Consider the following 26,503-nt stretch of genomic DNA (forward strand, 5'->3'; position numbering starts at 1 on the left):
CGTTTCCCCGTTCTGGTATTTACGGTGCGAGAAGGCAGGGAAAATACCATGTCTTAGGGAAGCCTGCCATCGTGTGGTCCAAAATTCCTGGTCAACCATTTTTCCTACCAACAGCCTCACCAAGACTGGCTTTTCCTCAGTGGAAATCTTTTTCCTCTAGACCAGGCAAGACCATTTTGGGCTACAAAGATATATGAAAAATGGGGGAAGTAGAGACTTCCCATAATTATCGGAAGTCTCAGGATATTACCATAATTAAATATTCAATAAAATGGGAAGATTAATTTAAGTACACCCACATTTTAAAGCACATCAAGAAAAAAACAATTCAGAGAAATGCATTTAAATTCTTTATTTTGTTCATTTCAAATGACAGCTATTGGATAGAAATTCCGCTCATTTTCAACAAAATGCAGACCCAAATGCGGCCTTTAACGTTGGGCTTCCCTAAACTGCTTGAAGAGAATTCACTTTAATCTTGCAGAGTAGCTCGTTGGGACCGGTATTGCCAATGTGAGGTAGCCTACAGCCACTGCCCAACTTCTGCTGTAGAACCACTTACCTTGGAAAAATCCTAGAGAACCTCACCCTGTATCAAAATAGGGGTAAACCCTACAAATTTAAAGACTGTCCATCATTGCTTTAATGAATCCAATGTAGACAACGCCAATAGCACATGTATTCGTCAGAGGGTGACTAACAGGATTCAAATGGAACCGAGCGTTCTATGAATGTTTAGGCCACGTTTGTTGGACCTTGGATTCACTTTCAACGGCACTACAGCATCAGAGAAAGGCGACAAGATTCAATGATTATTTTTTGCACAACACATTAAGAGCCTGCCACTTGTTAGACAGGACCTTGGGTTTGTGTGCATACGAGCCTAGAACTACAAGCCTAGAACCACAGGAATCCAACAAAAACCTGGGGGTTCTCTCCAGACAAGAGAACGCGTGTTACTTCTGCGTTTCAGGAAGAAGAAAGATTCAAAACGCCATTTGTTCAACACGTTTTTATTATATAGATATATAACAAAAACGTGAAGTTTTTATGTTCCCGCACAAAGTGATAACAGACAATTCCTCTAGAAGAAGGTGTTTGGCCTCTTGGTGGTGAAGCGGGGAGCATGCTGGCGACGCAGAACTCTGTGGGGCAGAGGGAACTTGATCTTGGAGTCCTGCAGACAAGAAGATCAGGGGAAACCACTGGTTACGGTCGGGCCAAAGAGTTACACCAGGAACAGTACAGTACGACACCCGCAGTTAAATAGACAACATTAACAGGCAGGTGTGCATCAAGACTGCTTTAAGTCGACATTAGATGCACGGAAACCCAGTTTAGAACAGACCCCGTGCACTTATGAGCCAGGACCAGCCCACCATCACTGTCCTCCAAGAAGAGGAGAAAAAGACGGTGGCTTGGAAAACCTGCGAGTATGAATGGGGGAGTACTCACGTGGAACTGCTTGATGGCCGGTCTGCGACATTTGTTGGCGGCAATTTCTTGGACCTTCATGATCTGGATGGCGTGAGCGCGGGCACGATGACGGGCACCCATGTCGCGGTCTTAAGGAAAAGGAGAACACGTATAAAAAATACAAACATGGCAGCTGGACACGTCTACCAACAGGAACTCTTTACATAGCCATGAACCAATTCACAAATGATTTAAACACCAGAATTTTAACTCAAGTCAAACAATTCATGAATAGTGCACAATAACCGGATGATAGGCGAAACAATTTGAAGATGGGATTGAACAGTGGTGGATATTTAGGTTGCGTGTACTCACAGCACTGTGTGACAGCTCCAGAGGTGGTCAGATCCCTGTACTCTCTGTACATGTTGTGGGTGCCACTACGAGAGTCATAACGCAGCCAGATACCGAAGTTCTTCACCTTCAGCGGGGTCTTCTCGTGTACCTGATGACACGAATAGAAGTCTCTCAAGCAACAATGGGAAAAATGGATATTTACGATACTTGGAATAACGCATTGAGCATGGCCAATTAAGTGGTCACATCACAGTCATCTGTTGACGTGAAAGGGTCGTTCTCTTACCAGGCCACAATAGACCGTCTCGCCGGAGGCCTTCTTCATCTTCCTCAGCTGGGAGACGAAGTACCAGAAGCGGGACTTGGCCACCACATGATTGGGTGCGAAGATCCTCATGCGGTACAGAGGAGGAGCGATGAGCTTGGCCGAGGGCAAGAGGCGCCCGACCACTTTATATTCCCTCAACTGTCAAGTGAAGAAAAACGGAAAAGTTAATTCATGTAACGGCATAGGAGTTACAAAGTTGTTTAGTTAGGGCGACGTGTTAAACCTTGGATTCACTTTCAACGGCACAACAGCATCAGAGAAAGGCGACAAGATTCAAAGATTAATTTTTGCACAACGCATTAAGAGCATGTCACTGGTTAGACAGGGCCTTGGGTTTGTGTGCATTAGAGTATAGAGTTGAGTGTCCGGCCGACAACACAAAACGAAGAGCTTGTAGCGCGAATGAGGCCACGCAGCTCATGTTAGCATTATAGCTAAAGCAGCTACCGGCTGATCGGGTTCAATTAGGTTGCAGTGGTGTTTTGCTGAATATAGCATTTTCGAGATGCCAGTTGGACACCAGTAATAACTTGCATAAAGTCATCTCGCATGTGATCGTGATTTGGAGTATAATTTAAGAGCTCCCATCGTCCACATGGCGAAAGAGACGCCATGTTGTGTCGCCAGGAGCCTGGACGCGTTTAACGTTATAATTCCAAAATTAACCTTAAATGTCCATACAAGTCAGTCCCAAACCACCACTATATCGTTACTCAGCGATATTCTGCCAAAAGAGCCGTGTAAAACACATTTAAAACAATAAATATAACGTTTACGTACTGTTCCCGACGCCTTCATGGTGTCTCTCGCAGACTGCCACAGTAAAAGAGGAAGTAGTTGGGCGGAGACTCCGCACGTCAAGTACGAAAAGGCAGGGCTTAACGAGATAGTGCTTTTTTTTGGCGGCGATAATAAATATATTTTTGGTATGTTTTAATGTTTGGTTGTCAAAAATATATATTTTTAAATGCATCATTCTGAAATACATTCATTTTGAATGTCAGTATGAAATAGAAATGTGCAAATAAAGCCATTCTGACATCCGTTAGTTCATATAGGATTGATTCAATCGATTTATGATTGAAAGATAGGCTATAAACAAAACTGATTTGCATTTATAAACAGTTTTATATTTAATATATATATATATATATATATCTTTAAGATAAAGCCCAATACTCTAATTTCTTCCGGTGGTTGTGACCCGAAAACACGTTACGTCACATCCGCTGAGTGGACACGCCGTACGAGATCCGCTCACGCATCGCCCTGGTAGTCCGTTACGTACCGCAGATTTCTGGATCAATCTCCACTTCTTCACGATACCTGCACATAGTGTATGCATGTGACACGGCGGCCCCACTAAGGTGAGATGTTCAGTGTGCTCGCCTTTGTCTGTATGCATTGTTTGAGAGGGGGAAAGAAACGCCATCGCGAGTTTTTTTCGCCCCACATTGATGGGATTGAGGGCGCTAAGCATGCCGTTAATTCGCAGGGATAGACCCGGTGTCGGCGGCGCCGTGGGTTGGACTGGTTCACACTTCACTCCGGGTCTAAGCACTTTGCTTTGAGGCCACGGTGGACGGGAGTGTGTTCATTGTAGCCCGACCACTCGGTGATCGTCGGCTGATATTATGAACGAGTCTGCTCACGTTAGCTTCCCAAGTAGCTCGACCCGGCTAACTCTAAACGTGACAGCTAACTTAGCATTTCGGTGTCAACTTTTTAGGAGTGGCCTGCCTCGTCCCGATGGCCATGTACCCCCAGCGCCGCTCACACTGAGCATCTGTCAGATCGCTTGAGAGGAAATGTGTTTTTAACACATATCGACCTGGTTAATCCTAATCATGTAGATGTTGCCTATAGGACACCGTTACTACAGTGTTGAGTCCGCGTTGCATCATTCCCTATCACGGCAGGTCGTATGCACGATTCATTGTGTGGGTTGAGATAAAGGGACTCGACTCTGTCACACTGTGTCACAAAACAACAACTTTGGTGTGTTTCAGCTCTAGGGTTCCAAGGGTCGGTGTTTGTTTGGACCGCTCATTCTAGCGAGCTCATTGTTGAGCCTCGAGTCTAGTGATCACACCGTAACGTTACCACAATAAATGACTAATAACGTAACATGCAAGACTAGGTATAATTTGTGACTAGTATGTATGTTTTCAGTCGTCTTTTGGAGAGAAATACACACCAACAGCGGTGCAATTTAACTTTCCAGTACTATAACGATGTCTTTACCCTCCAGATGTATGGAGTCTGCCTGATGGTAGCAGAGTGTGGTGAACCTGTATTGGAGGAAAGCTAGTCCACGGATGGCCTGCCAGTCTGTCCAGTATATCGCTGCAATCATGGACGAGCAGGCCCTGCTCGGGCTCAATCCAAATGCTGACGCCCGATACAGGCAGCGGGTAAGAATTTGGATTTTGTTGTCCATATCTGGTTTATAATCTGTGCTCAGTCGTTACGCGAACTATAGATGTTGATGTATTGTTTTATAATGGAGCTCGACCACAAGGGTTTGAAGTTCTTTGAACCTCGCTGTTTCTATCTTGGTGACATTTGGGTGGTGTTGTTATTGTCCGTTCATGTGCATACGATGACCACATAGGTGGAGTTAACACCTCATTTCACTCCACTGGAATGGGCCAACACAGAACCAGAAAAACTTGAATATCTTTTTCAATGTTTGTAATAGCAAACATATTCATTGGTCAACATCTTTGACTGCATCCTCATATAAAATCTTCCACTGAATAGATTAGTGAGGTTGCACTGCAGTATGAGTAATCATCTATTCAGTCTTCTAAAATGAGTGTTCAAATGGCGTCAACCAAACAAGTCATGGCTTTGTGTTTCCCCTGTGTACAGAACCATACTGAGGCGGAGCATTAGTCATATCTGGTTTGATAGACTTCGATTCAGGGTTCATGTTTCCCTTCTTCTTCCTCCTCAGGCCATGGCCTACTTTGAGCAGCTGAAGGAGTCCCAGGATGCCTGGGAAGTTTGCGCCGATGCGCTGGCTAAAGGCATTTATAAGTATGTTTTCTAAGAAGACCTCAATCAAATAATACACATCTAGAAGTCCACAAGTGCATAGCACTAGGATATGTCATTAGCATGACATATCGTATAGCTCAGTGTTTCATGTTCACATTTAAATGCTGTTAACAGTACAGTGATTGTATTTTTTCCTTTTGTCTTCAGTGATGACCATGTGAAGTTCTTCTTGTTCCAAGTCTTGGAGCATCAGATCAAGTATCGGTAAGAATGGCGTCGGAGCTCTCTTACAATGGGTTTCGGAAATGGATGAAGTTTTTTGATGTCTAAGCCTCTCTCTCCCCCTCCCTCTCTCGTTCTCTCTCTCCCTCTCCCCCTCTCTCTCTCTCTCAGACACGATGCCCTGAGCGGTCCTCAGCAGCAGCTCATCAGAGAGACGCTGATGAAATGGCTGCAGGGACAGGTAGCTGCATATAGATACTTGTGTTGTTACGTTATGAAGGGGGCCGGATCATCTAGGGGCTACGGGTGTTTGACTCCCAGACAAAATGGTTCTGGGTTCAAACCCCTAACGCCCGCTGTAGTCTTAGCCTTGAGCAAGATGTCTAACCCCTTCCTGATCATGGTCGGCATGTAGCCAAAAAACAAATCCACCATCGCTTTGGATTAAAGCAACTCCTAAGGACAAAAAAAAAAAAAAAAGGTTTCTGTTGGTTGTCAGTTGAGGTCATGGGTAGGTAGGGAATTTATTTTATTTTTTTATTTTATTCTTTCCAGCGGCAGCAAATGATGGGTAGGATGTTTTTCATTCTTTTTTTTTTATACAGCAGCTCATAAAATAATTTGGGTCGCACATAAATTGACAGGGTCGGTCGGAAACCAGAACCAAACAATTTTTAGGCCTAAGGACTACACACTAACTGTTTAGCCATTCAGGAGGAGTGTTACTTGGGTCTCGGCCCAGCCTTTTCCACCCAACCCCTGAGCGTCTCACCCGGCGGTGCTCCCTCCTTACCTCTCGTCTCCCCCCCCCCCCCCCCTCCCCCACAAGCTGATGAACAGCCAGCCCGAGAAGCCCTTCATCCGCAACAAGGCGGCGCAGGTGTTTGCGCTGACCTTCGTCATGGAGTACCTGACCCTGTGGCCCAAGTTCTTCTTCGACATCCTGTCGCTGGTGGGGCTGAACCCAAACGGCGTGGACGTGTACCTGCGCACGCTCATGGCCATCGACGCGGAGGTGGTGGACCGCGACACGCTGCACTCAACCGAGGCAAGGAATCTGATATACAACAGCACCTTTCAAGTAGGCACAAACCAACGCAAACGCCCCCTCCTCTCTGACCCCCTTTTAGGGCTTTCTGAACGGTGTCATGGCTTGTTTTAAAGGCACGAGTCATGGTTGTACGGTGGCTGGGGTTCAAACCTCAATGACATCTTTTTGTAACCCCTGACAATTTTTCGGTTGTTAAATGTTTGTGGTACTTTTGAAGTGGCCGAAGTAGACAGTTTTCATACCCAGCTGTAAGGTTGCTTGGTTCTAAACTTAACGGCAACTGTTCAAAGCCCTTGAATAAATATGTACGTTATTAAATACTGATATTACCTGTTTCAAAAGCAGGATAGTCCAGTGGTTAGTCGATGTTTGACTCTAACCCAAATCTCTACCCTTTAGACTGTAGACTACCTGTCTTCTTAACCACAGCCTACTCATTAAGGACATGTATATAAACAGCATCACTGTAAGGCGCTTCGGATGAGAGTCTGCTATAAATGGCAGAAATCGACACAGATACATGAAAATAAGAAACGTATTCCTGACCTTCAAAGAAAGCATCCACCTGTAACGGGAGGCTCCAAGCTGCTCCGGGTGGGTTGCGTTTTGAGTGTGCCGTCGGCCTCAGCGCGGCGTCTCCCTGACTGATGGGGCACGCCTCCTTTCCTCCAGGACACGCGCAGGAACACCCTGATCAAGGACACCATGAGGGAGCAGTGCATCCCCAACCTGGTGGAGTCCTGGTTCCAGATCCTGCAGGCCTACCAGCAGACCCAGCCCGAGATCACCTGCCAGTGCCTGGAGGTGGTGGGCTCCTACGTGTCGTGGATCGACCTCAACCTCATCGCAAACGACCGGTGGGTTGGTCCTTCCTTAAATCCGGGGTTTGTCTAACGTGGCAGGGTGCCAGGTTGAGCCCCTACTTGACTCGAGTTCTCAGCAGAAGCGAAGCGGCAGCTAGACTACGTACAAAGACGTGAATAGATGCAGATTTTCCGATGGTCAAGCAAGTTCATCATTCGCTCGAAATGTTTGAACGTTCCCGCTAATTTCGCTCGATGCTGAATCACTCGGCAGAGAAAAGGTTTGCCCGAGCAACCGCGCCCGAGTAGACTAGTAGCTCTCGTATGCTAGTCTGATGTTACACTATGTATTGGCTGTTGAACATATACAGAAGGACAATGATTTGATTTTCATTGATTTGAAATCAATAATATTGAGTATCTTCCACACAAACAATCCCTCCATGGGATTTATTACGATATCTTCTCATATTTCCCCACACCTACTTCAAGATACTAAGAAACACGTAACTGTAATCTGTCTATATTTGGATTCCTGTATCATATTCAATCCATCATCAGATGGCCTGAGGGATGCCATGTGGTATCAGTATGCGGTCACCACTTTGTGTGTGAAGGCTGGGGGTGTCAAACTAAGGTCTGCTGCCCCGCTCTCTCATTTATCTCTTTATGATCTTTGTACCCCCTCTCAAAAGCGTTCAATAGCTTTCATTGGGGGCCCCATTAATGCATGCCAAGGGATCTTTGTGGATGTCAAACTGGTTTCAATCGCATACGTTTACCATTTTGACAATGTATGAATACCCTTGGATCTTGCAGGTTTGTGAACCTGTTGCTGAGTCAGATGTCCGTGGAGGAGCTCAGGGAGGAGGCGTGCGACTGCCTGTTTGAGATCGTCAACAAGGGCATGGACCCGGTGGACAAGACCAAGCTGGTGGAGTCCCTCTGCCAAGTGCTGCAGTCGGCCGGCTTCTTCCACGTCGAGCAGGTGCTGCCTCCCACGCCGTTCTTCCAAACGCGATTGAGGACCAGACGCAAAGAGGCCTACATTACATTAGAGTAGCATTCGCCGGGTTAGGATATACGGTTGTGATATAGATACTGATGTACGGTCAGCTTAGCTCAGGAGGTAGAGAGAGCGGGTGAGTTGCTAGTTCGATCCCTGGCTCATCCTAGCGCGTGTCGAGTGTCGACGTGTCCTTGAGCAAGACTCCTAGCCCTCGCTGCTCCTGACGAGCTGGCTGTCGCCTTGCGTGGTTGACTCCGCCGTCGGTGTGTGAATGCCCTAAATGTCAATTGTGTCTACGATCATGAAGTTGATCTTCTAGTTCGGAATTGCACTGGAGTCACTTCAACAAACGCAAACCTATTTCCGATGTCGGACTTGGCAATTATTGTCCAAATGCCAAGATTAAAGGTGACTTATTATACCACCAGGTGTGAGTGTGATTATCCGTTACAAGCCGTTTGGAAAACGGCTTGTAACGGATAATCACGCTCACACCTGGTGGCATAATATGTCACCTTTAAGGCTCTCGCATCCTGTTTTCGTCTGCCCGCTGTGACTCTGAACCCCCCGTGACCCCTCCACCCGTCCAGGAGGAGGACGTGGACTTCCTGGCCAAGTTCTCGCGGCTGGTGAACGGCATGGGCCAGAGTCTGGTGCTGAGCTGGACCAAGCTGGTGAAGGCGGGCGACGTGAAGGCGGCCAACGACACGCTGCAGGCCCTGGAGGGCAAGGTGCCGCTGCTGCTGCAGCTGCTGGTGCACGCCGACGACGACATCTCCGCCAACATCGTGGCCTTCTGCTACGACTACCTGCACGTGCTCAAACAGGTGGGGGAGGGGAGGGAGGGGGTGGCGGCCGTCTGTCTGTCTGTGGGGGATGTACGTGTCCGGTGGAGGTTAAAGGTGACGTGTTATGTCACCAGGTGTGAGTGTGATTAGCCGTTACAAGCCGTTTTTGGAATATCTGCCTCTTCTGACGTCACTAGTGGGCGTGTCCACCTAGATGTGTGACGGATAGATGAGCAACGTTTGCTCCAGTCCGCTGGGTAGGCTGGTGGACCGATCTATCCAGCACACATCTAGGTGGACACGCCCACTTGTGATGTCAGAAGAGGCAGATATTCAAAACGGCTTGTAGCAGCTAATCACATCTTTTCAAAAGTTGCATTTTGAGTTAATAGTTGTCTTGGTAATATTCGTGTTTGTGTGAATGGTTGTGAACTATGAAGGGCTCGTGGTTGTGTGCACTGTTTTTAATTGTGATTGGAGGCAATTTTGACCCATTTTCATTGATTTGGAAGGATGGGCTTCTTGGATGTGGTGCTGGATGTGTGAAGGGAAGAAATGGAAGCAAAGCGTTAAAACTGTTTGTATTCTCTTTTGCCTTCCTAGCTTCCACAGCTGACGGACCAGCAGAAAGCCAACATAGAGGTGAAATTGTCACGTGAACATTTCATAGATGTTAACATTTCAGTGATGGAACCATTCAAACATCATTCAGTGTCGCGGATGAGCTCCACAGGTGTTAACGGGAACTTCTGGTTTCTCCCGGCAGGCGATCATGCTGGCCATCATGAAGAAGCTCACCTACGACGACGAGTACAACTTTGACAACGAGGTGAGTTGTGGTTCCGAGAACAAGTCACAGTTTCTCCCCCCGACACGTGAATATATATACGTTTGACCCCAGAGCTGCTCGCTAATTGGGGACATCCGTGGCCTACGGGGTTAAGGAGTTTGTCCGGTAACCGGAGGGTGGCCGGTTCGAATCCCGACCGGTACACCAAAAAATGTGGACGGCACCTCATCCGCGGATGAGGTGCCGTCCACATTTTTTGGTGTACCCCATGTGTTCACCTGCCCCCCGGATGGGTCAAAAGCAGAGAAAGATTCCCCCCCCCCCCCCAAAAAGGGAACTGAACCTCAACGCCGGGTCTGTGCTCCTGCTCCAGGGCGAGGACGAGGCCATGTTCGTGGAGTACAGGAAGCAGCTGAAGATGCTGCTGGACCGCCTGGCGCAGGTGTCCCCCGACCTGCTGCTGGAGGCCGTGCGGAGGGTCTTCAACAACACCATGCAGTAAGGGCTCGTTCGCACTGCCCTCCGTCCGCCACGGATCTTAGACGTGTAGCGTGAACGAGGCGTGAGACCGCGTTGAGTGATTCACCTCGCTAGCAGCCGGGAGACAAACGCAAGGCTTTCCTTTGAGTTTGAAACTGCGTTCACAGGTGCATTTTAAGTCGGTTGTTTAGCTTTTATGTGGACTGGATGTCTAGCCGCTGAAACAGGCAGCCGATACGATCGGGAATTTTGCATCATAAAAATAAGAATGTAGAGGTACAAGCATTTAGAGATACACTTAAGGGCTGATTATGGTCCCACGTTCATGCAACGCAATAACCACGCAGACGCCTCGACGCAGTCGAGAACCTTTTATGGTTCTGCGTCGATTTTGGGAGGCGCACGTCCGGCCCTTGCGTTGGACGCAAGGAGGGTCCGTAATAGCCCCCTTGCGTTGCGTGAATGTGGGACCATAATCGCATCCGCATCCATAAAGTCCCAGAGTTAAAGTGGCCAACACTGTGACCTGTCAATTCGGTCCTGATGCGGGGAAGCGAGATGTTGCATGTCGCGTGTGGCCGGTCCTTCCTCTAAAGCGGCGTGTGTTGCTCCAGGAACTGGCAGACGGCGTCCTTCATGGAGGTGGAGGTGGCCGTCCGGCTGGTGTACATGCTGGGCGAGGCCCTGCCCGCCTCCCACGGGGCCCACTTCACGGGCGACGCCACCAAGGCCAGCGTGCTGCAGGAGATGATGCGCACGGTGGGTAAACCAGAGGGTCTGAGTTCGAGACCCCATGACCTGGCCCTACCGGACTCTCGTCCTTCATTTAATTTGCTCAGAGAGTCTAGCCTCTCTCCATTGACTAACGGTAACTCTCTTGTAGGCGGGTGTCTGTTGGAGTGTCTGTTTTTTTACGGTTTTCGTTTACTTATTTTTCCTAAACGGTTATCATTTACTAACCGGTTACATGTGTATCTGTGCACACCCCTAGTTTGAACCCTGTTGTCCACAGTCATAGCAAGATGCTAAATCCCCTACCTGGTCATTAATGCCATGAGGATGTTTAATCCCCTACCTGGATTAAAGCCTCCTGAATGAATGGCGGACCATTTGAAGGCCTGTCTGACTCAAGCTCTAGTACTCCTCCTGACTGTACGGTCTTCCTTCCACCACACCGGGTAAGAGCCCCTCTGTTTGGCCCCGTTCAGCTGGTGTCCTGCGGGGTGAGCGGGTACCAGCACACCTCGGTGTCCCTGGAGTTCTTCGAGACGGTCGTCCGCTACGAGAAGTTCTTCCTGGTCGAGCCTCACCACATTCCATTAGTTCTGGTGAGTGGTTTTACATTAAGGGCGTTTAGCAGTTGCTTATAAATACATTTGTCAGATGAAAGAGAAACGACAACATCTCGCTGTCGGTACAGTAAGGATGTTCATCGAACCAAGTGCCAAGCACTAACAATCACTAGGTTAACCCATTCCCCATTCACAACAAAGATGGCTAGGATTAGATGCTACACAATAATAAGTACTATTTTTAAGTGCCAGGACGTACCACACACATTAAGTACATACATTAACTGCCGGGACGTACAACATACATTAAGTGCATGCATTAAGTACCAGGACGTACCACATACATTAAGTACATACATTAAGAGCCAGGAGGTACAACATACATTAAGTACATAAGTTTACGAACACCATTATCATCATCGAAGAGCTGAAACACATCTGCACACCCTGGACTTCAATTATTCAAGGCATGGCAACGTTTAGGTGTGCTTTCCTAACCTTCCGTCTCCTGGTGTCCACCCCGGGTTCTCGTTTCTGTCAGATGGCGTTCCTGGACCAAAGGGGCCTGAGACACGGCAGCCCTAAGGTCAGGAGCAGGGTGGCCTACCTCTTCTCTAGATTCGTCAAAACCCTACAGTAAGACTCCCCATGGCTTTCTTTTGAAATCATGAACGATATTTTGTTTTATAAAACCTGGGGCTATTTCTTAGTCCATGGCTGGGAATCCATGCTTTCAAGTTTCGTAACTATGCATCAAAGTTTCATTTACAATCAGGGCATTTAGCAGACGCTTTTATCCAAAGCGACTTACATCGGTTAATGCACACGTTGACCCACCGACGGCAGAGTCGACCATGCAAGGCGACAGCCAGCTCGTCAGGAGCAGTGAGGGTTAAGTGTCTCGCTCCGGGACACATCAACACTCAGCTAGGAGGAGCCGGAGATCGAACTAGCAACCTCTCGGTTACAAGACAACCGCTCTACCTCCTGAGCTAAGCCGACCCAAGCCGACCTATCAATGATGCAGATTTAAAGAGCGGTTTCCTTTAGTGGTACGACAGTCACCCTCCCCTGCTTCAAGGACTCCCCCTGGGTTCTGTGTGAGGCTCACTGGCCCTCCTCTCTGTTCCCAGTAAGCACATGAACGCCTTCATCGAGGACATCCTGCGGCAGATCCAGGACCTCCTGGAACTCTCCCCGCCCGTAAGTGTCGCCGCCCCGTCGGAAACGGAAGACCCCCTTTTTGTTTACTCACCGTCCCGAGCGGCATTTGATCGCCAAAAGCAATGACCCCGCCAGTCAACACACACTCACTATTCAAACGGACCACTAGTCAACCAACGGTCAACACACACTCACTATTCAAACGGACCACTAGTCAACCAACGGTCAACACACACTCACTATTCAAACGGACCACTAGTCAACCAACGGTCAACACACACTCACTATTCAAACGGACCACTAGTCAACCAACGGTCAACACACACTCACTATTCAAACGGACCACTAGTCAACCAACGGTCAACACACACTCACTATTCAAACGGACCACTAGTCAACCAACGGTCAACACACGCTCACTATTCAAACGGACCACTAGTCAACCAACGGTCAACACACACTCACTATTCAAACGGACCACTAGTCAACCAACGGTCAACACACACTCACTATTCAAACGGACCACTAGTCAACCAACGGTCAACACACACTCACTATTCAAACGGACCACTAGTCAACCAACGGTCAACACACACTCACTATTCAAACGGACCACTAGTCAACCAACGGTCAACACACGCTCACTATTCAAACAATAATTCTCCCCCCAGGAGAACGGCTTCCCAGCGCTGCTGACCAGCGACGACCAGCTCTTCATGTTCGAGACGGCGGGCATCCTCATCGTCCACGGCGACGGCCCGGCGGAGCGGAAGCAGGGGCTGATGCGCAGCCTGCTGGGGCCCCTCATGGAGGCCTTCGGCCTGCTGCTGGACAAGCTGTCCCGGGAGACGGAGGAGGAGCGGCAGGCGGCGCTGGGGGACTGCCTCAGCCACGCCGTGGGCTTCGCCAGGTGAGCTGAACGGGCCGCGGCCCCCCCAGGGGGTCAGATCGTAGGCCGCCTGGGGATGATGGTGACGAGGGATATTGAGGGAGTCGCTGTTGGATTGGTGCGCGATGCTTGGAAATAATCTTAGTTTGGATCCGATTTGTAGGCGACTCTTCTGTTAGAGCGTGCGTCTTTTATTTTTCTACTGTTAACTACTGCTGGCCGGGATTAGATCAACGGTAATTTCGTTACAGAGCAACGAAATTACCAGTTACATTCCGTCCAAGAAACATAAAAGACAGTGTGGCGAGACAGGACGGAGAGACTGTCAGGCGCTCGTTTGATGAGGAACAAGCTGCCCTCTTTAGAAAATACAAATAAAAAGCTAAACAAGAGGGTATTGAGGGGAAAAAAAAGTAAATACCTAAACTATGCTCCTCTAAGGGGGGCACAGTGTAGGGATTAGCAAAAAAACACCTCAGCACATAAGCAACATATCAATAATCATCTACGTAGAGGCACTCCTGCCGCGCCCCCATATGCCCTGTCATATCTGCGCGCGCTTCAAGGAAGGTAACCAATCACAACGGAGTTGGGTTGGCAGGAGGGGGGCGAGGGGGCGGAGAAGGACGAAACCGAGCGTCGACAGAGAAGGCCGAAAGCGCCCAGATGAGAGGAAGAGTTTCCCGAAAATCGACATTGTTTTTTGTGCTGTGATTCGTGTCAGGTTGCGCCATAGGAGTCATTAATAAGAAATGAAGACCTGAAAAGTAGTATGTCCTCTTTAACCACCAACTCTTGGGTGCTCCCCATGTTAAACATCTTTCACCCCCCCCCCCCCCCCCCCCCTCCCGTCCAGCCGCACCAGCAAGGCGTTCAGCAACAAGCAGACGGTGAAGCACTGCGGCTGCACCCAGGTGTACCGCGACTGCCTGCAGGCCTTCCTGCCGGCGCTGGGCTGCCCCGTGCAGCGCGGGCCGCTGCGCAGCGCGGTGCGCTCCTTCCTCCACCGCATGATCATCTGCCTGGAGGAGGAGGTGCTGCCCTTCGTGCCCGCCGCCTCCGAGCACATGCTGAAGGACTGCGAGGCCAAGGACCTGCAGGAGTTCATCCCCCTCATCAGCCAGATCACCGCCAAGTTCAAGGTGTGTGTGTGTGTGTGTGTGTGTGTGTGTGTGTGTGTGTGTGTGTGTGTGTGTGTGTGTGTGTGTGTGTGTGTGTGTGTGTGTGTGTGTGTGTGTGTGTGTGTGTGTGTGTGTGTGTGTGTGTGTGTGTGTGTGTGTGTGTTGGGTGAGGCTGCAGGCATTGGCTGGGAGTCACACCCACTGAACGATTCATCCGTTAGTCTTTATTCTAATGGCGAGAGACCATTTGGTGTAGAACCTTGAATGTTTTCTGAAAATGGCTCATAGCTCAAAATTAAAGAAAATCTGTGAAATGGATGCTCTCAGGGGTAGTAACCCTCTGTTACGTCGTTAACACCTGTTACATCGTTGGTAGTTACACTCTGTTACATCGTTGGTATTTACAACCTGTTGCATCATTGGTAGTTACACTCTGTTGCAGAGTTGGTAGTTACACTCTGTTACGTTGTTGGTAGTTACAACCTGTTGCAGAGAAGTCACTTCATCGAGGAAGTATCTAAAAGCGTTGGTTACGTCCTTTATACTTTTTGAACTGCTTGCTGCGATTTCAATTGTGGGGATAATGAAGAACTCCATGCTCTACTTCTGTTATTTTACTCCTTTCACCAATCCTTATTTCCAATCACATTGGGCCAGTTGTGCTAATCAGTTGTAAAAATGGCAGCCTAACTCCTCCTCCTCCTCCTCCTCCTCCTCCTCCTCCTCCTCCCCCCCTCCCCCCGGTGTGTGGGAGCAGGGCCAGGTGTCCCCCTTCCTGCAGCAGGTGTTCATGCCCCTGGTGGTGGCCATCTTCGAGATCCTGGGCCGCCCGGCGGAGGAGAACGACCAGACGGCGGCGCTGGAGAAGCAGATGCTGAGGCGGAGCTACTTCACCTTCATCCAGACCATCGCCAGCAGCGGCATGAACGAGGTCATGGCCAACCAGGGTGAGAGCCGCCGGACAGACGGACACCACCTCCGTGCTCTGGGGTTATCTGGGTGACTCGTGTGCTCGTGGACGGTGTGTGACCGTGAGGATTGATCGTAGGGGTGTGACTCCATCCGTTACTCAGTTTAGTTTATTTGTTGATAGTTTCGTGATCAGTCCCTTTGATTAACTGTGCAGTTAAAGGAGCAGCTGTAGCCTATTTGGCTTATTTCCAGCTGTAGTCCCCATTCTTGGGGTCAAGATTCGATGCAAAATCATTTCTTGATACGGTATATATAGGGGTGCTATATAGTGGTGCTAATTTCAGGATCCACTCCAGTCCACTGTTTATTCAGAATGTTGGTGTGGCAAATTATGGCTTGAAATCAGACTAAAGTGTGTATAAGGTTATGTGATACTATATTTGAAAAGTATATCAACTAATTGCAAAGATATAAACAAACCAAGGCCAATCTAAGACAAAAGAAAAATAGATTTCTGGAAAAAAGTTAATTTATGTGTTAATTTCCCGTCGACTGACCGTCCTCAGGGGCGGAGAACATCGAGAAGGTTCTGTTCACCATCATCCAGGGAGCGGTGGACTTCCCTGACCCCATCGCCCAGAAGACCTGCTTCATCGTCCTGTCCCGCATGGTGGAGCTCTGGGGTAAGAACCCAGAGGGGATGTGGAACAAAGTATATTTAATGCGACTCATATTGAAACTAGGGCTGGGCAAGTTAACGCGTTAATTACGCGTTAACGCGATCATACATTTTTTGGGGGGGGGTTTTGAAAGGTTTGGCCCACAAAATGTCGACATTCATATCAGAAATATTTTTTGTTTTTAGTTCAACCTACTTCACATTCAATTAAACTTGCAGTAAGTGACAGCCTGATTACAATTCCCAAATCTGTGTTGTTCCTTAAGTTTCATATTCAACCCACACTGTCAATAAAACTCCTTCGAGATGACTTGGTCTAGTTTTTGCTTATTAAGTACATTTGATATGAATTCTAAAATGTGATTAATCGCGAGTTAACTCAGCCATTCTATGCGATTAATCGCGATTAAAACTTTTAATCTTTGCCCAGCCCTAATTGAAACCCGTATATTTGGGAGAAGAGGCCTCAATGAGCTGCAAAAGATTGCGTGCAGCAGTTCCACTCTCGAACGGTGTCATTGTTTTTTATTCAAATTGTACTTTCTGTGCTCCAGGTGGGGAAGGAGGAATGGTCGGCTTCCCAGACTTTATCTACAAACACATCGTTCCTGCCTGCTTCCTGGCCCCCCTCAAGCCGACCTTTGACCTCACAGATGCCCAGACCATCCTGGTAAGCTTTCATACATTTAAACTCGAGTTTGTGTGGAGCCATCATTTTATTGCGTTCTACCGTATTTTTAAGATTTGGGGGCTGACTTTATTTATTTCCTATATTTGCCTACATTGTGTTTATATGATGTTGTATGCTGTATGTAATGATGTTCTCTTCTCCCCATCAGACACTTTCAGAATGTGCACTTACATTGAAGATGATTTATAATAAGCGGGTACGTTCACTCACGTTCCGAATCATGAAAGTTGCGACCTTGGTTGAAAATGTCCTGTTTTTAACTTGCTTTGCTTTTTGGCTCGTTTCCAGGGGCCGGAGTTCATCCAGTTCCTGCAACAAGATTACCTCCCCTCACTGCAAGTGGCTCCAGAAATCACTCAAGTATGGCAGCTCGTCTGGTCAAAATCAATACAGTAATCACACAAATAAGGCCAAAAGCGTTGGTCAAAAGCGTTATTAAGTTATGTATTCCGTGTATTTTTATCCAGAAGCTACAACTCAACCTGTCAGATGGTCAGGGTCTATGATGTAAACAATTCTTTGTTGTTTTCCCATCCGTGGCTGAAGATTGAGCACAGCCGGCATTACCGTTAGTCACCAGTAGGTGGCAGCACTCTAACATGCGTCTTGTTGCTCTGACCACAGGAGCTGTGTCAAGTGCTACAGCAACCAGACGTCAAAGTTTTCAAAAACTACATAAAGGTAAGCGCCAACTCTCTTCTCATCTAATCTACATCTCATGATGTATGTGGAACCTATGAATAATTCATGATTAAAAAAAAAATATATATATATCATTGTTTATTATCATTTATTTGGTGCTGTATTGAGCAAGCTTCCTTTAGCTGGCAGTGTTGTCGCAATGCATCTCATTGGAAACCGTGTCTCTCTGAAAAGGCCAAGACCAGTCAAACTGGCAAACCATTTTGCACGGCGTTATATTTGTTTAAGTGTTTTACAATAATTATTTTATATTTTTTGTATGATGACACATTCCCTCCTTCATCTCTCTGTCGTCAGGCATTCTTTCAGAGAGCCAAACTTTAGCTGTGCAGAGAAGGACAGAGAGGACAAACGACTGGAATTCATTGGGACTTCAAAGGACACTGCCGAGAGAATAGTTGCCTGCGCCATTTACAGCCACAACAAATGGAACTTTAGCATAGGAGCTGCTTTTTGCACTTAGAGAAGACCCCCCCTCCCCCCCCACACACAAATACAGAGTCAAGCTGCAAAACAAAAACCTGATCCAAGCCGGTTGAGGTGGGTGGAGGGGGCGACAGGTTCAGAGACCCAGCTCGCTGAAGCCAAGTCGGGCCTGGAGTGGGGGCCCCTCAGGGGTGGCCCCTCCAGAGGCCTGACCCAAAATACGACGTGTGTGTGTGTGTGTGTGTGTGTGTGTGTGTGTGTGTGTGTGTGTGTGTGTGTGTGTGTGTGTGTGTGTGTGTGTGTGTGTGTGTGTGTGTGTGTGTGTGTGTGTGTGTGTGTGTGTGTGTGTGTTACGACGATGGGAACGCTCTGGATTGGTGATGAGCCACTCGGCGAGACGGAACTCCATATATTTGGAAAAAAGGGCGACCGGAAAGGAAGTAGGAAAAGGCTTCCTCAGAGCTGGAACGCAACGAAAGGAAGCCCAGGTTATTTTTTGGTTTTGATCGCGCATCTCGGATGATGTGCTGAATATGGCCTACGGTTAGATTTCTTGAAAGCTAGCCTTATTAGTTGAAGAGTTTTTATTTAGAAATGATTTGTTTCATCCTTTTGGATTGGTTTGGTGCCACGTGAATCATTTTGCATACATTTCAAATTTTTTTTTTAAGGGCTGAACTGTGTTTTATGAAATGTGTGTGTTCCTTTTTTTTTATGCTGATGAATGCTTGAGAAATTGTTAGTAGTTTCGAGTGACATAATTTGGGAGCTCTGAGCTTAATGACCCTGGGTCATTATTGTACACCGATTTATGGAAGAAACAAAAAGAAAACGTTCTGTCGTGCAAATGCAGCAGCAGCCTTCTGACATCTCATTTCCCTGTTCCGACCCCCTTGTTGATCGCTTGACAATTCTATTTTTGTTACGGGGGTCAGCTGTAGATATCCATGTGCTGTTTATCTCCTGTATGGCGTAGCCCCAGAACGGTTCTTAACCATCAGCCACCTCATCTATCGCGCGAACGGTTCGAGACCAAACCGCACCTGGTGGTCGATGCGTCGGTCCAGGGGGAGGGAAAACGGTAACCCAAAACGATGGAACTAAAATGTAAATAAGAGAATACGATGTACATACATTGCTGAGGTTTAGCTTTTTAAAAAGAAGAAATGCAGGGTGAAAAAGGAATGATTCTCATCAACTAATGTTACTGATGCAAATAGTGTCCGAAACTTGAACCGGTTGGCCCTGTATCTAATATCCACAGAGTAGACTCAATCTCTACCCCTGTCAGGACTCTCAATGAAAGGATTATGCAATACTGTGAAGCTACCGGTCAACTTGCAGCCAATAGAAAAAGGATGCTTCATCTATCGCTATGTTGGTGTTGAGGGTCCACCAATCAGTGCTGCCTTGGGATCTAATTGTGTTTTGTTTTATTAGTTTTACGTGTCCGTAGTGTATCACCTGCTACTCATCTACATCCTGGTTCACTTGTAAACCTTTTACTTGGTCAAAGCAGCGCTATGCTCAGAGTGAAAACCTCCATGCGTTGCTGTGATCACACACTCAAGTGTAATTTTAAGACAACGCACTTGAGTGCATCTGAAATAACCACACATCCATGAACTCTAATTGCTTCTGAAATAACCACTTCTATTAACTGTACCCACTCCGCCACCTGCACTCAACTGCTTTGAAGCGGTATTGACGGGCTATTCATATGCTGCAGTGGACGAGGCTGCTTAGTCATCTTTTAAACTTTCAAGCACATCATGGAATCAAAGACTATTTCCCCCCCCCCCCCCTCGGACCATTCAATAAGCTTGTTTGAAGTCCTGTCTTACCACAGCAGGTAGAGAAGTGCTTCAGTGGGTACTTTTAATAGAAAGCTCTTTGCAAGTTTAAACGTCTTATGCAAACACAGGAATACTTGAGTCTTAACCACATGTCTAGATTTTAACCACCTTGGAGCTACTGTACATAGGTTTGACTAGATTAGCCGATATCAGTTTTCTTTTGATGGATGCTCACTTTGCAGGGGTTCATGACGATGAGGTTACAACAAACATGGCACGTGAATTAATTTGGAAGACAAGGTTTTTGATATTGCAAAGAACCCTTCTGCTCGACCATCTGAGTACCAATAAAGTGTTAAATAATCTGGAGGAATCAACTCATTGGAACATTGATAATTATTGTATTTCTAATTTGCGTTCAATTAAGACGCATTTAAGCTCCATGCGTCCAAAAGTTTGTTTGATTATACTGGAAGAAGACGAAAACTGCAATCTTTGATTGCATCGGCTGTAACCAAGCAGTTTATTATAAGGCGAGGTCGCTCTCAATATGGCATTGATCGATTATCTACACATACAGAAAAAAAAGAAAAAGCGAGGACTTCATTTTGTTCCGCTCAAATAAAAAGTTTTCAAAATAAAGTTTTTAAGAATAAAACCAAAATCAAAGAACATCTCTTTGGGATGTTTGAACATCAGTCTTTAGAGGCCTTTTCCCATCCGTTCATTAGTTTTCCGTGAGCTGTGCCCACCACCAGACAGCCGCTTCTCCTCCCAAACGTCCCGGTTTATGTGCATAGAGTTCCCAGTAGAAGCGCGACCGCCTCCTCAGCCCTTAATCACCGCGATCGGCCGGAGTTTGATGGCTTTCTTGCTGATGCCGGCGTCGTGGCACGTGTTCACGACATCTGTGACGTTTTTGTACGAGTCGGGAGCCTGCGGACACACGAATGTTAAGAAAACCGTGACAAACAGAAACGTGTGTAGGTCAGTCTGACTATAAGCTGCAGTGTATCGATGCCCCCTACCTCCTCCATGACGAGCTTGGGAGACGCGACCCTGATGGCGATGCCCTGGTCGGCCAGTTTGTCCAACACGTCCTGGAAGTCGAAGTTACGACGGGCTTTCGCTCGGGATAGAGCACGACCCTTTGGAACGAAAAAGACAACACGGGTTCAATGCTTGTTGATTGAAGGGTTTGTAGTGGGACACTCTTTCAGCTGAGGCATCGCCTGCTTGACGATACATGGTGGAACCTCAGAGCTTTTATAAAGTTCTACCGAAAGGAAGAAGGCAAGAAAAGTTTATTTATTGTTGTAGTAGTTCTGTTGTACTTTTCATACACGAGGCATACTCAAAGTGCTTCACATAAAAACAGCCATAATCAAATAACATAAATAAGTAAAATAAATGCATTGTAGAAAGGGCAATGTATTTAGGATTTAGCAGAAAGCTAAAGCAAACATTGTCTTATTTTAGAACAGAATAGTGTAAAAGGTCGTACCGCTCCACGATAATAATTAAATATACATTATTATAATATAATAAAGGTCATACAGCTCCGTGACAGGTGGTGCCGAAGGTCTCCGTCATGCCCTTCTCCGTCCCCGTCAGCACGTAGCTGCACGTCCCCATGGTCCCTCCGATCAGCACCGGCTGTCCTGTGAGCTGGAGGGACAACAGAACGCAGGACGGTTAGAACCGGAGCCTCCGAGGGCCACGGGGGCGTCTCCGACCAGGGGGTCTCCAACCAGGGGCGTCTCCGACCAGGGGCGTCTCCGACCAGGGGCGTCTCCGACCAGGGGCGTCTCCAACCAGGGGCTCTCGAGGCAGGTACAGGCGTGCAGGGCCATTGGGTGGGTTTTAAAGCATCTCCCTAACCCTGACTTACCGGTCTGGGGGTAAATAAAGTACACCTCGTCTAATCTGAGGTTATGTCCAGGCCAGTGAGCGGGTGAACAAAGTTGTTAAAAGTACCATTTAGATTTGCTCCGATATGGTTCGTGTATTATCCGTCATGCCTTTGAAAGGTGTTACTGCCGTGTGTGAACTATTTTGAAGATTTCCAACGATGAATCCAATTAACAGTTTTCCTAATCCCTAAAATACGCCGCGATGCCTGGGATGCCCGGCTGAGATGGTGACGTTTGCCTTAGGCCTCAAAATGCTCAGAAACCCCCTGGTGCTCCGAAGGTAAAGCCCCACCTGGTAGTCAACGGCGATGAGGGGGTGGTGCGGGGGGAAGGCGCGGGTGGAGCCCTTGCGGTGGATCAGCAGCGTCTTGGGCCGGCCGTCCACCATGTGCTCCTCCACCTTGGCGATGTTGTGGGACACGTCGTAGATCACGTGCATGTCCAGGTCGTCGGGCGTGGTCGCAAACACCTTGGAGAAGGCCTGCGGGCGGAGGGGGTGACGGAGGAGAGGGCGGGGGTGCTGTGATTCAAGATTCAACACGGTTTATTGTCATGTGCGCAACAACAACAACTGCAGCTCCTCTCCTCCTGCTTACTGACTACTGCTGCTAGGAGTGCAGTGAATAGATAGATAGATAGATACTTTATTAATCCCGAGGGAAATTCAAGTATCCAGTAGCAGCATAAAACGTACATAAAAACAGTGCAGATGGATGTGCAAAAATACAGATAAATATAAATAAATAAAATGTCCATTGTTGTTGTCTATTGTCCTCCCTGCCTTTACTGGGAGCTGTGGTACAGTCTGATGGCCAGGGGGGCGAAAGAGCTTTTCAGTCTTTTAGTGGAGCTGGACTGGGACAGCAGTCGGCCACTGAACAATGAATGAAGCAAGACGTGGGACGGTCCACTCCCAGCATGCTTTTAAAGCCAGGGTGGTTAGTTTGGAGAGTCCAGCCCGAGTGAGCTATCGTTTGAAAGTCTCCAACCGAACGCGCAATGAGCGCCTGGGCCGAGCGTGTGCGGGTCGGGACATTAAGAGGATTTCAACCAATATGACCACAAAAATACTTCCTAAATAAATTGCCTAATCTAGCTTTAAAGTCAAACGATGACTCATCAGTTTGAACGCTGACACAACAGATCTGTGGTGGGCGGGGGGGGGGGGGGGGGGGGGGTGTCTACCTGTCTGGTGAGGAAGGTCATGGAGGCGCGGTTGACCCAGGCGTAGTTCCCGGCGGCCGCCATGCCCTTCAGGTAGTCCTGGCCCTCGGCCGAGTGGATGCGGGCGCAGGCCAGCTGCCGGTCGTTCACCACGATGTTGTCCCTCTTCATCGCCTTCTCCATGGCAACCAGGGCGTCTTCACCAATGACAGACGCAAACCCTTCGGTCACTTGGTGGAAGTTGATTGTGCCGTGAATGCACGTTTTCTATAATCCCACGTTGTTAATAACCCCATCTCTTACTTTAATATCAATACCTTTTGTAAATTAGGCTTCATGGACAACAATGCTACTACAAGTTACATAACTGAGAAACTTAACAAGGTCTAAATAGTTGTTATGTTGACCGTAGGCGTATGTAGATCCAGATCCCTTTTATTAACCCAATAACCCTTAATTAGTAAGTTAATTAATTAATAGTTAATGCAGCCTATTATGGGGGTTAAGGGTTTTTTATTTCATAGATCGACTATTTAACCTAAGTGTCCCCATCATACTACCATAATACCCCAAAGCATTCTGGGTAATGCAGGTTGGGTGCCTACCTGTGGCCACCTAGTAAGTAGTTAATAGTTAATGCAGCCTGCTATGGTAGCTTTCTTGTTTAATGGGCCGACTAGTTAACCAAAGTGTCTGCATGATTTCAGTATTACGGGGGAAGCTTTATATGTCCCCACCGTACTAATACATCACCCCAGAGCATTCTGGGTACTACAGGTGTGGTAACGGGGCTAACGAGCGTGGTGACCCCGCCTACCTGTGGCCACCTGGTGGCCGAGGCCGCGGCTGCCGCTGTGGATCATCACGCACACCTGGCCCTTGTGGTCGATGCCCATCTTCTTGGCGGCATAGTCGTCGTAGATCTCGTCCACCACCTGGATCTCGGCGTAGTGGTTCCCCGCTCCCAGGGTGCCCAGCTGGGGGGGATTGGGGGGGGGGGAGATGGATCAATGCTGGGGTTGCTTATAGGGACAGATAGTGACAGATAGGTAACAGCCAGGCTATTGGTGGGGCGTACCTGTGGCAGGCCCCTCTTCTTGGCCTTGGAGGAGACCTTGTTGGGGTCGGCCTGCAGCATGCGGCCGTACTCCTCGCAGTGCTCCTTGTCCTCGGCCCAAGCATAGCCCTCCCTCAGAGACCAGTCCACGCCCATCTCTAGAGCCTCCTCCAGGTCCCTGCGCGCACACACACACACACTTTAATTATAATTCCCAGTAGACTTGCTGAACTGAATACACTGTACATGGCTCGTCACTAAGAGGTACAGTCTCCTGCTTGTCATATCCTGTAATTATCTTAATTAAATGTGTCAATTTGGCTTTAGATGTGTTGTCCTCGGAATCAGTTTCAGGGAGCCAGCAGAATAGGACATAAACAACAGCTCTTACATACAGAAGGGCCCCGGAGTGAGAGACCGCCAATCCTTCTTCTCTAATGCCCTAGCTAGGGCTGCAAGGGCTGTGATTGGTCCACTCACCAACACCCGACGCAGAACCAAAACAGGCTCATGACCGCGTCGAAGCGTCTGCGTGGTCGTTGTGTTGCGTCGACGTCCAACCGTAGCTCTACCTTTAGCCATTGGAACCTGAACCTATCATCTATCATGTTCCTATGAGACGGACCCAACTATACCCACTATCAGAACGCAGTCTGCCCCACCCCCGATCACCCTCCCCCCCAATACCCTCCCCTACCCTCCCCTCCGCGGGAGGGGAGGGGAGGGAATTGGGGGGATAGGGTGATCGGGGTCATGGGGCTTACTTGGCGGTCATGGGGATGACGCCCTTGGAGCCGACGCCCACGGGGATGTGGTCGAACAGCGCCTGGGCGAGCTGCTCCTTCACCGGCTGCACGTCGCCCTCGTCCAGGTTGGTCCGCAGCAGACGCACGCCGCAGTTGATGTCGAACCCCACGCCGCCTGCAGGGAGCCAATCACATAAAACACACACACACACACACACACACACACACACGTAGACGCAACCCCACACACACGTAGAGGGCGCAACCCCACACACACAGACAGACAGACAGACAGACAGACAGACAGACAGATGAACATTAGCATACGAAAACCAAGGGACATTGTGCGTGAAATATGCATCGTGTGCTTTGATTGAAAGCTGTCTTAAGATTTAAGATACAGAAGAGTATGAAACGATCAAATAACGCCATGACTTGCCAGGTGAAACAACAGCGGTGGGGTCACTCATGTCGAAGGCGGCCATGTTTCCAATGGCGAAGCCGTAGCCGGAGTGGACGTCAGGGAGACCGATGGACCTCTGGGGAAGATCGGCGAACATCAGGTTAGACATAAACCAACTTGGGCTTGCGGATTCATTGTTTATTGCAGAAGTGTATGGACGGGCATTCAAATCCACATACGTTCACTATTCCGGGCAGTGCGGCGACATTCCCAATCTGTTTCATAGCTGGGAGGAAACCACCAAAGCCTATTGGGAAATAATAGAGCACGCAAGATTTTGTCATACACACGATTCTATGAGATTTTCGTGTATTGTTGACATGGTGTATGACAGCCGAACCTGCCACGTACCTCCTCCCCGACAGGCATTGCGGAGCTCCTCAAACATCAGCTTCTCAAGGGGATCGTTGACGTAGAAGATTCCTTCAACCTACAGCAAGTGACGAGCTGTCAGTCAGAAACCTGATTTGATCATTGCTAGAAACATAGTGATTCATTCAGGGCATGTCACACGTCTCTTATAGGGTTTACTGGTTCTAACTAACACATGTAATGATATGTCAATTTACGACCTGTACATATAAACTATACTGCATGACGTCCATGTTAATTATACGCCTATTTGATACGATGATCGCAAAGAACAGCTGACAAGGTCCGGCTTTAGCCGAATGCTAAAGAGCTAGCCTCTTATTAGTTTCCTACCTTCATATTGGGCACAAACCCCTTTTTTATCCGCCAACATGTTTTGTCAATTTTCTCCAAGTATTGCAACTCGTCATTGTAGGATCGAGCCATTTTGAAGCCCTTAAAGAGCCGGTATTATACGTGGAAATGCACTCAGTGTACAACGCAACAACCTGCCAACACGCAGCTACGGGTGACTCTGAGACAAAATAGCTACGGAAAAGCAATTGCTAAATCATTTTGTAAATTATTAATAATAATTATTCCGTTCTTAAATACGTGATGAGTGCCACCCAAGGTAACAAACTGATTAAAATAAAGATTTAGATGCTAATAAATCGGAATTGACAAGTGAATCGTACGCTTCATTAGTTATCGCTTGCCGTATTTGTAGTTTTCGCGTAAAAAAAAAGCGTTATCAACACACGCATCAAAATCGCAACGTCGCCCAAATATTAAAGCACCATCCTGGAAAAAAAAATCTACAAATATAATTGCAAACATTGATTTGCGTGGCTTTTGTATAAGCAAAGACGATGAACACATTTTTATTT

The 26,503-nt window shown here is 47.9% G+C and overlaps 3 protein-coding genes and 2 non-coding genes across 6 annotated transcripts; 1 reads left to right on the top strand and 4 right to left on the bottom strand.

The window, feature by feature from the left end:
• Nucleotides 1–744: 744 nt before the first annotated feature.
• On the bottom strand, nt 745–878 carry LOC132456686 (small nucleolar RNA SNORA68). The gene has a single exon (XR_009525552.1). It is a non-coding gene; the product is annotated as a small nucleolar RNA SNORA68 (small nucleolar RNA).
• Nucleotides 879–997: 119 nt separating this feature from the next.
• rpl18a (ribosomal protein L18a) lies at nt 998–2,973 on the bottom strand. The gene is made up of 5 exons (XM_060048535.1): nt 2,882–2,973; nt 2,060–2,239; nt 1,792–1,921; nt 1,456–1,565; nt 998–1,177 (listed from the first exon to the last, which is right to left on the bottom strand). The coding sequence occupies exons 1-5, from the start codon at nt 2,897–2,899 to the stop codon at nt 1,085–1,087; spliced, it is 531 nt and encodes a 176-aa protein (XP_059904518.1). The 5' UTR covers nt 2,900–2,973; the 3' UTR covers nt 998–1,084.
• On the bottom strand, nt 2,314–2,447 carry LOC132456687 (small nucleolar RNA SNORA68). The gene has a single exon (XR_009525553.1). It is a non-coding gene; the product is annotated as a small nucleolar RNA SNORA68 (small nucleolar RNA).
• A 332-nt stretch (nt 2,974–3,305) lies between the features above and the next one.
• xpot (exportin, tRNA (nuclear export receptor for tRNAs)) lies at nt 3,306–20,565 on the top strand. Of its 2 annotated transcripts, none has more exons than XM_060048489.1 (25): nt 3,306–3,468; nt 4,353–4,515; nt 5,061–5,143; nt 5,312–5,368; nt 5,498–5,567; nt 6,156–6,374; nt 7,050–7,234; nt 8,000–8,168; nt 8,780–9,016; nt 9,581–9,619; nt 9,744–9,806; nt 10,141–10,265; nt 10,862–11,006; nt 11,456–11,575; nt 12,081–12,175; nt 12,673–12,742; nt 13,375–13,613; nt 14,449–14,734; nt 15,471–15,660; nt 16,192–16,308; nt 16,859–16,974; nt 17,144–17,191; nt 17,284–17,350; nt 17,615–17,676; nt 17,995–20,565. In XM_060048489.1, the coding sequence occupies exons 2-25, from the start codon at nt 4,420–4,422 to the stop codon at nt 18,019–18,021; spliced, it is 2,925 nt and encodes a 974-aa protein (XP_059904472.1). In that variant the 5' UTR covers nt 3,306–3,468; nt 4,353–4,419; the 3' UTR covers nt 18,022–20,565. The 2 variants fall into 2 exon arrangements, with proteins under 2 accessions (XP_059904472.1, XP_059904471.1); XM_060048488.1 differs by having other exon boundaries at nt 3,312–3,468; nt 6,156–6,407.
• rtcb (RNA 2',3'-cyclic phosphate and 5'-OH ligase) lies at nt 20,414–26,160 on the bottom strand. The gene is made up of 12 exons (XM_060048507.1): nt 25,968–26,160; nt 25,614–25,692; nt 25,442–25,509; nt 25,239–25,338; nt 24,818–24,974; nt 24,075–24,231; nt 23,814–23,973; nt 23,018–23,193; nt 22,125–22,313; nt 21,477–21,587; nt 20,948–21,067; nt 20,414–20,855 (listed from the first exon to the last, which is right to left on the bottom strand). Exons 1-12 carry the CDS (start codon nt 26,058–26,060, stop codon nt 20,748–20,750), a joined length of 1,518 nt encoding a protein of 505 aa, XP_059904490.1. The 5' UTR covers nt 26,061–26,160; the 3' UTR covers nt 20,414–20,747.
• Nucleotides 26,161–26,503: the final 343 nt, after the last annotated feature.

This window comes from Gadus macrocephalus, chromosome 4, assembly GCF_031168955.1.
Source record: "Gadus macrocephalus chromosome 4, ASM3116895v1".
Lineage (NCBI taxonomy): Eukaryota > Metazoa > Chordata > Actinopteri > Gadiformes > Gadidae > Gadus > Gadus macrocephalus.

Bases quoted from the DNA above. Each gene is read 5' to 3' on its own strand.
- rpl18a (XM_060048535.1), bottom strand. The intron at 1,922-2,059 runs GTAAGAGAACGA...TCGTGTCATCAG, and splicing joins AGACGGTCTATTGTGGCCTG to GTACACGAGAAGACCCCGCT. The intron at 1,178-1,455 runs GTGAGTACTCCC...TCTTGTCTGCAG, and splicing joins CGGCCATCAAGCAGTTCCAC to GACTCCAAGATCAAGTTCCC.
- xpot (XM_060048488.1), top strand. From the start codon at position 4,420: ATGGCCTGCCAGTCTGTCCAGTATATCGCTGCAATCATGGACGAGCAG. The intron at 5,568-6,155 runs GTAGCTGCATAT...CTCCCCCACAAG, and splicing joins TGAAATGGCTGCAGGGACAG to CTGATGAACAGCCAGCCCGA. The intron at 14,735-15,470 runs GTGTGTGTGTGT...GTGTGGGAGCAG, and splicing joins AGATCACCGCCAAGTTCAAG to GGCCAGGTGTCCCCCTTCCT.
- rtcb (XM_060048507.1), bottom strand. From the start codon at position 26,060: ATGGCTCGATCCTACAATGACGAGTTGCAATACTTGGAGAAAATTGAC. The intron at 25,693-25,967 runs GTAGGAAACTAA...CACTTGCTGTAG, and splicing joins GGTTTGTGCCCAATATGAAG to GTTGAAGGAATCTTCTACGT. The intron at 20,856-20,947 runs GTAGGGGGCATC...GTGTGTCCGCAG, and splicing joins CCAAGCTCGTCATGGAGGAG to GCTCCCGACTCGTACAAAAA.